Here is a 12,694-nt window from a genome sequence, read left to right as displayed (position 1 = left end):
TCATATGTAAAACTACTAAATTAGCTGGGCATGGGGACATAGGCATATACTCCCAGTATTTGGGGAATGAGGTAGCAGGATTGTTGCAAGTTCCAGCGCAGTGAGACTCCTCTCAAAAAACAAAACAAGGGAAAAAAAGTTATTAAATTGTGCACTTAGTTAAAAGTGGTACATTATATATACATATTGCCATAATCAAAGATAAAAAAGAAACATGGGATTTTAAAAAACCAAGGCCCAAAATTACATAAACAAGCATGAGTATTTAGGAAAGGTGATAAATGCGTTATTTTAAATAGACAGTAGATACATAGGTTAGTTTCAAAAGTGGCCATAAGTAGCCATATGGTAGGACCAAACTGAGAATCAGAAGTAAGCAGGAGGCTTGCTTTTACTCTGAATGTCTTGTGGTGGCTCATATCTAGATGGCCCCCAAAGCCTCATACAGCCATAGATGGGGCTTTCCAGAAGTGGCTGGATCCAGGGTTATGTGCTGCTGGGACCCAGGACATGACGCTGGAATTAATGATATGAGTGTCCCCTCCCTTGGGATAAAGTACTCGGGAAAGGATGCTGCTGAGTCCATCGCTTGTTGCTTGTCACTTGTTGCTTGCTGCTTTTACGGCCTTATGCCTGCCAGGAACTGTTTCTCTTCTGTGATGTTCCCCTGTAGTGCCACCTGCCTTGAAGCCAGCCAACTACAGACTTAAACATCTATAAACCCTAAGATGAAATAAAGCCTTCCTTCTTTTTTTTTTTTTTTTTTTTGGGGGGGGGGGGGTACCAGGGATCAAATCCACAACCTTGCACTTGCCAGGGAGGTGCTGAGCTAAATCCCCAGCCCCAAACCCTTCCTTCTTTAACTCTGGCTGTCAGGTATTTTGTCTCAGCAATAAGGAAAGTAACTAAGACACCTTCCATTATGGCAATTTATTACTTTTCTTTAAAATTAATGAAATAAGCAAAAGTGAAAGAAAAACTTAACAGCATCAAATCCTGATGATTTTACAACTGATATCTAATTAATTTCTATAGTTTAAATTATTTCAACCTTAGCCAGGCATGGTGGTACAGGTCTGTAACCTCAGCACTTGGGAGGCTGAAGCAGGAGGATTTCTGTGAGTTCAAGGCCACCCTGCACTATATAGCAAATTCAAAAAACTACATAGGAAGACCCTGTCTCAAAAATTCAAAAATCATTCATTCCAAGCCACAGAAAATACTGAAACTCCCAAATTCTTATTTGGCACAAGTAAGTGTTAAAATAATTATTTTTAACAGAAAGAACTCACATTAAATAAACATTTTCTGAGAATCAGAATGAAGCAATAAACGGAAATGTTTTATTAAGTGCTGTAGTGTTATGGTAGTATCCAAAATATTCCTCAAAAAGTTTGTGTTGAGAGCTGGCTGCTGATCAGCTTCTGGGAAAGTACTGCACAATAAGGGTCTGACATAATTTCACAGCGTTGTTAGGAGGTACATACGCAGGAGTTGAGGCCTACTGAAAGAGGAGTGAATTATGAAGGCATAACCTTGGACGCTAACATCTGGTTCCAGATCCTTCCTCTCTGGTTCTCTTACCTTCTGTTTCCTGGTTGCTGTGAAATGAGTACCATATAAGCATACAATAAATTCTGAGAAAGAATAATCACAGGCACACAATGAAATTCATGACTTTCCCTAACTCCACTCCTGGGAATAACTGATTGGTTCTCTGTCCCTAAATTTTGTTTCCTCCACAAATTATTTTAAAAGAAATCCTACAGGGCTGGGGATGTAGCTCAGTGATAGAGTATATGCTTCACACGTACAAGGCTGTGGCTGTGGTTCAATCTCCAGTGCGGCCAAAATCAATCATTCATTCATTCCAAAGATTTAAAAAAAAAAAAAAAGAAAAGAAATTATGCAGTATTTCTTGAGTCTATCCTCCTTTATTTAATATAGTATTTTTCTGAGATTAATAACATTGTTGACTCAATAGTTACTTCTAATTAAAGAATAATATTCCTTTATCTCAGTATACCACAGTTGATTAGGTCAATTGATGGACACTGACTGCTTTCAAATTTAGGCTATTAAGAATAAAGTTATGCCGGGGTTTAGCTTAGCAGCATAAGTGCCTGCCCTGGCAAGCACGAGGTTGTGAGTTTGATCCCCAGTACCAAAAAAAAAAAAAAAAAAAAAAAGAATAAAGTTATGATGGCTTTTGAAGTACAACTTTTGGAATAAAGAAATGTCTTTGTAGGGCTGGGGATTTAGCTGAGTGGCTTGAGTGCCTGCCTGACAAGCACAAGGATATAAGTTCGATCGCTGGTACCAAAAAAAAAACAAAAAACAAAGAAATGTCTTTGTGTGGTAATTTCCATATTAAAAGTATATACATAACCTTCATTTTCTTCATTTTATGAATGTAACTTTTAACATTTGTATCTGTGAAGTTACAGTCACAAAAATAAATGCTGACATATGTATGTAATTTTTTTTCTTGTTCCTAATCATTCTGTGCTTAAAAGTTTGTATGCAATTTCAATACTAATAGCTTTCTGAATGATACTTTTTCAATTTTAGTTGAGGTATGATTGACAAATAACTATATATTTAATAAATGCAACATACATACATTTTGCAATGATTACTAGAGTCAAGTTAATTAACATATCCGCCATTCTATATAGTTTATGTTTTTTGATGGGATGGGAAGAGCTGAGAACACTTGAGATACTGTCTTACCATTATCAGTTCTGGAATTAAATAAAGATAACTGAACAACTTCGTGGATATACTACAAGTCAACAAACTGTATGCATTAAAGGAATGAATTTTATAGTACATAAATTATACCTTATTAAAGTGAGTAAAATCTTGGGAGAGTAGAGCTCTGACCAAAAAGCTAGGGATAAGAAAACAAGACCAGATTGCCTACATGGATATTTTAAACATCTAAAGGGCAAAAAGAACCCATAAAATTTAAAAAGAGAAACCAAATTAAAAATACACCTCCTCTATAAATCAATAAAGACAATTCAATGGAAAATGAAATAAATCATTGAAGATATACAAATGACTGATAAACATTTACAAAGATATAGCTAAGATTACAACATAAATTTACTTGAGTATTATTGAATCTATAGTAGTTTTTTAATTATTTCTATTTTCCCAGTAAATAGAAACCAACCAACCAACCAAATTTACTATTGTGAAGGCATTGCAACAATCTAACATGAAAAATGGTGTCCTCAAAAGTGGGAACATAATAAGAGAAACACAGGAGAATAACAGACTCTCAAGAATTACCTAATTCATTCATTTACCCTTCAGTCCATAAATTTCCTACCCAATATTTCTACAAAGTCATAAACCATCCCAGTAACTTCAAACACCTCTATCTATGACCAAGCAATTCATTTCATCTCTAGTCAGCTAAGGCTGACTAAAGTAATAAAGCAAATATGTATGGCAAAACCGCATCATAAATGCTCATTAAGACCACAGGATTAATACTCAGCTCTGTAATATCCTTAGAATTATCAGTTGTTAAAGTGCTAATTTCAGTATAGTCTATATGGTAGTCTGCTTTCTTAATAAAACTGTGTGAAACTGTTGTAAAATACCTTAAAACGGGTTACTAGATCATTTCAGTAGTACCAATTGAATACACGCCTAAATACATTCAAATAACACACTTATAAAAGTGACAAGAGTCTAGCAGGGCAATTCCTGAAGTGATTATTAATAAAACTAAATACAGTAACTGCCATTTAGTCTTTTGTGGTAAAATAAAGACACCAAGAGACTGTTTTAAATCTTTAATCACTGAATGGTATTATTTAACCCGTCCTTGAAAAAAAATTATGTATGTCTCTGCTAAGACCAGCAAATAAGGAGACCTAAGAAGAATATAATTAAAATGAGCCTCTAAAATAAACTGCTTAAAGAATGATAAAGTAATACACACCTTAAGTAAAATAAACTTTCACATTGGACATAATGGAAATTAATTCTGTCTCCTTACCTTATTCATGTTGTTTTCATCAACCACATCCTTAGATATGTCCTGGATTACTTCCGGACACAAAATAAGGAGAATGATTTGCAGTGGCCAAACTGCTGCTTTCCGTTTGGTGCTTTCAGCAAAGCCATCCACCAAGTCAAACAGTTTTTCTGCACACTCTAATATGAAAAATATAAATATTAAATTCATTATTAGATGAGAAGAAAATCTCTGACAGTAAATTAAAAGGCAGCACTATACAAAAACCCAAAGGTCACATTTCTAAGAAAAAATTTGGACATTTAAACAACTACACAATTTCATTTAGTTAAGCAGACAAGAAATGTGACACTGTTCATGTCTTAGGACAGCTATCTCAATGCATGGAAAAGCAAGTGTTTTACAGTGATCTTGTGTTTTGTCTCAATATGAAGGTTCCTTATGCAAAATGTAATGCAGTCATGCAATAAAGACTAAACTGCTTTCTAAAGAGATTCCAAAGTTCCCCAAGTCTGTATGCTCCACCTTGCAGCTATGTCCCAAATATTCTTACCTCACAGGCAAAAAGAGTATTACTATTTTAAACATCTCTCTGTAAATATAAAGCCTTAGAATAAAAAGAAAGGTAGTTCTCTGTAACTGCCACGAAACATGCCAATGCTAAAGATTAAAGATTAGAGTTTGGAGCCAGGGATAGAGAGATAAAAGAGATAAGAGATACAGTTAGAGATAGATAAGATAGAGAGAGAGAGACAGAGAGAGAGAGAGAGAGAGAGACAGAGACAGAGACACAGAGAAGAGAAAGGAAAGAGGAGAGAGGAGTCAGGGGAGAGAGGGGAGAGGAAATGGGAGAGGGAGCAGGAGGGGGAGAGAGAGTGGGAGTAGGGGAAGGGGGAGAGAGAGGGAAGAGAGGAGGGAAAGAGGGGGAGGAGAAAGGAGGGGAGGGGAGACGAAGGAGAGGAGAGGGGAGAGAGAGGAGGGGAGAGGAGAGGAGAGGAGAGGAGAGGAGAGGAGAGGAGAGGAGAGGAGAGGAGAAGAGAGGAGAGGGGAGGAGAGGGGAGGAGAGGGGAGGGGAGGAGAGGGAAGGAAAGGGGAGGGGAGGGGAGGGGAGGGGAGGGGAGAAGAGGAGAGGAGAGGAGAGGAGAGGAGAGGAGAGGAGAGGAGAGGAGAGGAGAGGAGAGGAGAGAAAAGGAAGGAGAGGAGAAGGGAGGGAGGGAGCAAGGAAGGAAGGAAAAAAGAATGGGTTGGGCAGGTGGGAGGAAAGAAGGAAGGAAGCAGATTAGAGTGCATTTCAAGCTTCTTTATTTGCCCAAAGAGAAAGGAGGTAATTTTAAAATATGGCCGAAAAACATTTTTTTCTCATTTGATCTCAGACAACAATAGCATATATGAAAGCACCTGTGTTTAAAAAAGTAACTTGGAAAAAATGTTTTAACCTCATAAGAGAGAATTTAAAATAAAATGGTTAAAAAAAAACAAAAACTTTTTCTTACCAGCCATATCAGTCTGTGGAATCTGGTATAGCTTTGTAAATTCATCTGGATAATTTTCTACCCAGTTCCAAAAGGCCTACAAATAACAAAACATACGTCTTTGTATGACAATAGTACACTTTTCTTAATATAGTAAATGTCCCAGTTCTACTTCTCATAAAAATATTGCAATGCATTCTTCCTAAAAGTTAATGTGAAACTATCAGTCATAATTTTTATTCAAATATTAAAGACAGTAAAATTGATAACCAAACCCAAAATTTTAATATTGAAGAGGTTGTATCTTACCTTTTCCAGGCTATTTATAACTGCTAACTGTGCAACCTTCTTTAGGGCTTTAAATTTAAATGCTATTTCTGGAAAGAAAAAAATTTGTTTCAATTAACTCTATTTACCAAACATAAATACAGATCAAAGCTGCTAGCAAAAATAACTTTCCCATACTATTTTGTTCCAATACTATTTATAGGCAATGTAAAGACAATTAATATAAACCCAAAACTCATTAGCAATATCCACTAAAGACAAAATAAAAAGCATATGTGTCTTGACTTCAAAAGTTGTCATTTTTTTTCTGTTTCATAAAAATTTGCTGTTTCAAAAAAAAAAAAAGTATTAACCCATGGTCACCGTGTGGCCAGATATGATGGTGCACATCTGTAACCTCAGCGCTTGGAAGGCTGAGGCAGGAGGACTGCTGACAGTTCTGGGCCAGCCTGGGCTACAAAGTGAGCTCAAGACCAGTATGAACTGCAAAGTGAAACCCTGACTCAAAATTAACTACTTAATTTTAAAAAACATGGTCACTGTGGAAAAATTTTAAAATATACGCCAGGCATGGTGGTACATGCCTATTATCCCAGCATCTGAAATCAAGTAGAAGGACCCCAGGTTCTAGTCTAGCCTAAGTAATTCAGCAAAACTTGTCTCAAAATAAAAACTAAAAATGAACTGAGGATGTTGGCTTAGTGAGAAAGCCCTGGGTTCAATTCATAGTACTGATATCAAATAAATAAAAATAGCCCAAGAGAAAATTAAAATATCATTCATGATTCTACCATAGAGACAACTAGTTAACAGTCTGGTGAATATTATTCTATCCTTTCTTCTATGTATATATGAAACAAAATATTTAACATAATCAGATCAGAATTGCCATACCAACTCCATCCTTTTCACTTTGTACAATACCCCCAAATTTTTCCAGATCATTAAAAAATTCTTACATGTATTCTTTGATGACTCTACATACAACAGTAAGTTTTACTATTTTTTCAGCATTAGAATGATAGTTAAAACTTTCAAAATGCTAATGTTTTCAAAATATTACAGATAAGTAAACTGTGTGTCTACATTACAGATCAATTACATGACTAAATTAAACTTCAAAGCCATACTCTTTCTAGAATGCTATGATGTTTCTCGGAAAATCAGAGTTAAATCATAAGTTACTAAAAGCTTCCAGTTCTACATTTATTTTCAGTATTTTGTACAACAATAAATACCTTTATATGCAGAGCTTTTTTGATATTGTAAGAAAATACCTGAAAGTGGAAGTGGCTGATCAAGGAGATGAATACTGTTAAGGCTGCCAAACTGCTTTTCAGAAGAGTTGGGCCAAATGCCATTCCCATTTACCGACTTCAGGGTGGGGTTATACCTAAGTGGTGGAGCACTTGTCTAGTATACCCAAGACCCTGAGTTCAAGCTCCAACACCACAAAAAATAAAATAAAATCTTGCAAATTCTAACCATGAATTGAATGGCTATCAATTATAATCTAAATTAACTGTGATGCATATATGCATACCATGTCCTAATATCTAAAGTGTGTTTTGGCTTTAATAAAGTTACTGAAAATTTATTAACTATTGCTTGATTTTTACAATGGTAATATCCATAAATCATGAATTCATTTTTTGAGGACTCTCCATATAGATTTACATTACAATTGTACTAGTTTACATTCCCACCAGCAATGTAAAAGCTTTTCCTTCACAATCTCACCAGCAGTGATTATTTGATTTCCTGATGATTCTACCATATTATTTTCAAAGATTCAAAAGTTAGTGAAGGGGCTAGGGGTTTAGCTCAGCGGCATAAGCGCCTGCCTTGAAAGCAGGCAGTCGTGAGATCGATCCCCGGTACTGATAAAAAGGAAAAAGACAAAAATAAATAAATAAATAAAAATAAAAAGTTAGTGAACCATATGTATTACTGGTCATTTCACAAGAACACTGGACACTTTGATGCACTAGTTCAACACAATCTAGTACATTCATAATGCTGAGTTTTGGCCCACAGTGATTAATTTCAGATATATCATACATTTAGACTAACCCTTCAGGAGTCGTTTTAACTTTGCACAATCCACATTGATATACTGCAATAATTCTATATCATGGACATCAACACTGTCTTCTGAACAAACAGTCAATTCCTGTAACCTGAAAAGTAAAAACCAAAAAATAATTTATCAATTTAAGTATTAAGATATCCTAAAATTCTAAATTTAACAGATTCTTCCCACAAGAATGAGTTTATACGAATAAAGACACTTAAGAGAATAAATATTTCTTATAAAAATCTAAAGGACCTGAAGCTTGGGATCCTCCTTCATCAGCCTGCATTGCTGGGATTACAGATACGTATCTCTGCACTTGGCTTTACGTTTTTTTAATTCTTTGGTGCTGGACATCAAATAGACCCCAAGGTCTTGCTCACAGTCAGCAAGTGCTGTACTACTAAGCTACATCCCCAGGCATCACCCTGATTTATTTGTGTGTGTGTGTGTGTGTGTGTTATTTTACCAAAATGTAACTTAGTTTTTATTTACGTATTGCTGAAAATATTAATAGGTTCATAAGGCATGATAAACTAGTAAACTCTGTAACCCTATCTTTAAGAATGAGGAAGCTGAGGCTGGGGATTTAGCTCAGCGGCAAAAGCACCAGGTCGTGAGTTCGATCCCTGGTTCCACAAAAAAAAAAAAAAAAAGAATGAGGAAGCTGGGCAAGGTGGCACACACCTGTAAACCTAGCACTTGGGAGGCTGATATAAGGAGGACAGCCATGAATTCAAGGCCAGTCTGGGCTACATAATGAGTTAAAGGCCAGCTTGGACTACACGATGAGACCCTATCTCTAAAAACCAAAGACTGAGGTGTCTCAATTATATCTCCCACAGCCAGGACTCTCTGAGAAAATTAGTTAATTCCAGAACTGGGACAGCAGCCAGTTAAAGATGAGACTTGGTCATCTTGAGTTTGAACACAAAGAAATTACCAACAGCTGGCAGAGAGTCATGTCAAAAATCACACATGTGTGCTCTTAAATGAACTCTGAAAGGTCAAAAATGAGGTAATCTGAGCATCAGAAGAATTATGTCTACATCAGACATAGTGGCCTGTAATCATGTAAACATCTATGCCTGTAATCGCAGCACTTGGAGACTGAGGCAGGAGGTTATCAAGATCCAGGCCAGCCTGGCCTACATAGTAAGACCCTGGCTCAAAAAACAAATGAACGAAAAACAACCTTCCCTAAAAAGAATTATATCTATAATTTAAACACAAAATATGTAAAACCCCAAGTATTAGAACTGAGGGGGAAAAAACTCACAGACAACCTTCCACAGCAATTGGGGTACAAACTCATTCTGAGAATGAATGAGAAAAAGTCAAGCCTTTATCCTGAATTCTCTATACACACTATACTGGAGAATAAACACATAAACATAAAGGAAATATCTTTTACAAGAAGTACAACTCAGTGCCAAAGGTACTGGGTTCAATCTCCAGCACTACCAAAATCATTTTAAAGTAAAGACAGGATACAAAATGTACCATTTTATAGCCCTCACTGGCATAATCACCCAATGATCAAAACACTATCAAAAACATTAAAAAACACTGTTAAAAACATTAAAAATTTAAAGCAAACCTTCTAATAAATGGACAATGTCAAAAACATCTGAATCCATCAACCAGAATACTACAAGTGAGATACTAGGGCACTTTTCTTGATGTGATGCATTAGGAACTACTTACACCATCTGTAAAGTACTCTTGTCCCCCACCATGAATCTAGGAATCTGAATCCATTCACACTCAGCCAAACACAGAATACAGAAAACAGAAAACAGAAAACATGACAAATAACTCAATTAAACAAATGCTGTACACAGCACAAAAAACATGAAGAGAGGAGAAAAATGAAGAACCTATACAAATTAAGAGAAATTTAAGAGAAACATCAGCCAATTGCTAGATATAACATACTATTTACATACTGATTTAAAACATTTTTTGAGAGGAGAAAAATTTTAAAACTTGGGAGTAACAGACAATACTAAGGAGTTATGATTTTTACTAGCTGTAATGGTGATACTGTAATTTAATGGTAATTTAAATTTTCTTAAATATATTACAGATACAAATTGAAAACTTTAGATGAAATGACGTATCTGACCTTTGTTTTTTTTTCTTTTTGAAAAAGTTTTTACTGTGCAGTTCACACTGGCCTTGAACTCACTACATAGCCCAAGTTGGCCTCAAACTCACAGTGATCCTCTTGTTTCAGCCTACCAAGTACTGGCATTACAGAGACCAGCATGCCTAGCTGAGTTTTGCTTAAAAGTACTAAAAATGGAGTTGAGAGAAATAATAAATAAATTGTAGAATACTATTAATAGTTGGGACAGAATAAGAGATACACAGGTATTTGAAATGCTGTTTTTTTCACATTGTGTATTTTAAGTTTTCCATAGAAAGAGGTATGGGTGTAGTGCTGTAGTAGAACACTCGCCTAGCTTGTGCAAGGTCTTGTGTGCAAGCCCCAGAACCAAAAAAAAGAAATTCCCTTAATGCTAAATAATAAAGGAATAAATTTTTCTACAACTGTTCACTAACAATCACAGGTATTACATTTTCAAAAAGTGGTATCACTCATGTATTAAATGTTGCTACTCAAAAAGGCACCCTCATTATTTCCATTAATAGACATCAAAAATGTAAATAGGACAATGGAGTTACTAATTTTTTAATGCAAGAAGAGAGAGTTGGAAATCACAAATATTATATGGCCTTATTCATAACTTGAATTTTAACCATTTTAGTACTGTTTAAAACTTACTTATTAATCCTCATACCAAACCTCTAGTTTGGTATGACAAATCTAGTTTGGTTTGACAAATCAAATCAAATTCTTCCTTCTCAGGTTGTCCTTTCACTAATTTAACCTTATGATAGTCTAGCTAACATAAAAATTATTGTAAGTGATTACACTGAAGTATTTCACCAAGATAAAAAAAACTTAACAGTTCAAACTGGGAAGGGAAGGTCCCCAATACTTACTAACATGCTAAAAATTCCACAGTTGCTGCAAAAGCAGCTAGAAATACAGAGCATAACTCCTTAGAAAACACAGCATAATAAACTAGCAACACTACCTTTTGAAAAGCTGATTAGTTATTTGTGAATGCCTTCAACAGTTCAGTTACTGCTATAGGGCAAGACATTTGCTGATGCTTAAACATCATTTCTACTTACGCACAATACCACTGTGCTGCACCTCAGCCCTAAACAGCTTTTCTAAAGCCTGCAAACCAAATCAAATCAAATCAAGGGTAGTTGGAGCAAAAAAAGTACAGATAACCTATCCCTAAAATTTCCAAAAATGCAAGAATTTCTGGGTGTAGTGGCATACACCTGTAATCCTAGCATCAGGAGGCTAAGGCAGGAGGATCTCCGTGAGTTCAAGGCCAGCATGCACTACATAGTGAAACTGTCTCAAAAAATAGAGGGGCTTGGGGATTTAGCTCAGCGGCATAAGTGCCTGCCTTGCAAGCAGGCAGTCATGAGTTCGATCCCTGATACCAATGAAAAAAGAAAAAGACAAAAAAAAAAAAAAAAAGCAAGCAAGCATATAAAGCTTTTTATGCTAATAAATCATGGGTTAGAACTGGCACCTTGCATAGAACATGAACTAGAAAGCACTATACATTCTTTTATACAAAGAAAATGTCCACCAGTATCCATCTTATGTCCAAAACTAAATACTTCGTTAGACCAAATGCATACCTATCCCAGCACTGTCCAAGCCCAGGGCTACAAAATTCACTAAGAAAATACAGGCTTCACTAAAGAAGAGTTGAAGCCAGACAAGGTGGAGCATACCTACCATCCCGGCTACACTGGAGGCTGAGGTAGACAGATGGTAAGTTCAAGGCCTGTATAGGCAACTTAGTGCCAGCTTGTCTCAAGGTAAAATTTAACCTTAACCGTAGTAGAAAGCCCCTGGGTTCGATCACCAGTAACACATACACACATACATACATACACACACACACACACACACACACACACACACACACAGATTACATAGAGGAAACAAATCTCTATAAAAGCACATACAAATACGTGATTTAACAATGTTAAAGAGGATTCGAGCAAAGATGGCGGATAGATAACAGCAGGCTACAGAGGATCCCTGAGATAGTCAACTTAGAATTCAACATAATTCAGCGTGGGAAGTCCTGAACAGAGGGAGATGAATTCTCTCATCCCAAGAAGAAACTAAGGTGAGAAGAACCAATCAAACATACAGTCCCAGTGCTATTATTGCAACAGCTAATGGTTCAGTGCTCCCACCACAGCGGGGGACTTGCCAAGCCATCCAAGTTCCCACCGCTTCGACTCACAGGAGGCACAGTCACACTGAGGTCAGGGGTCGGCCAGCTGAACAGACAGCTGAGCTGGTGGGGAGTCTGCATCAACCTGTGGTGAGTGACGGGAGGGGATCCATTCCACAGAAATGGGGGCTCCAGTGGATGACATTCTGGGACTGGGCAGGATGGCAAGTACAAGGGGCAGCAGTGACTTCAGTCAATTGTTCCCTTCCTGAATGGGATTGGTGGAGTGAGCTAGGCCTGGGTCATGTGACCTGGCTGAGACCCAATAGGTTACCTGAAATCAACTCCCTATGGCAGTGGCACACACTAACCACACTAAGCCAGTGAAGCCTCAGAAGTCTGACTGATCTGGAGCGGAGGCAGTGCACAGTCACACAGTGAAGGTCTCAGCAGTTTGACTGATCCGGAAGGGAGGGGCCAGCATACGCTGTCCCTGTCTGCAACTCACTAGCACACTGCAGTGGGAAGGGTCACCTAGCCAGCTGCTTCAGAAAAATTGTAACCAACAAAGAAA

General features: G+C 36.9%; 1 protein-coding gene across 10 annotated transcripts in view; it reads right to left on the bottom strand.

The window, feature by feature from the left end:
- The window catches only part of LOC100730274 (neurofibromin), a 252,327-nt gene that overhangs the window by 181,877 nt on the left and 57,756 nt on the right, over positions 1–12,694 (bottom strand). For all 10 annotated transcript variants that reach the window (XM_063251196.1, XM_063251205.1, XM_063251202.1 and 7 more), the window contains exons 5-8: positions 7,831–7,937; positions 5,779–5,846; positions 5,491–5,566; positions 4,019–4,176 (exon numbers count right to left, since the gene is read on the bottom strand). In XM_063251196.1, coding sequence (XP_063107266.1) covers positions 4,019–4,176; positions 5,491–5,566; positions 5,779–5,846; positions 7,831–7,937 — 409 coding nt within the window. The remainder of the gene's footprint in view (positions 1–4,018; positions 4,177–5,490; positions 5,567–5,778; positions 5,847–7,830; positions 7,938–12,694) is intronic.

Source organism: Cavia porcellus, unplaced genomic scaffold (assembly GCF_034190915.1).
Source record: "Cavia porcellus strain 051 isolate PalLab524CR breed Dunkin Hartley unplaced genomic scaffold, mCavPor4.1 scaffold_6, whole genome shotgun sequence".
NCBI lineage: Eukaryota > Metazoa > Chordata > Mammalia > Rodentia > Caviidae > Cavia > Cavia porcellus.
Note: the sequence above shows the minus strand (reverse complement) of the source record. Positions and strands in the feature narration are given on the sequence as shown.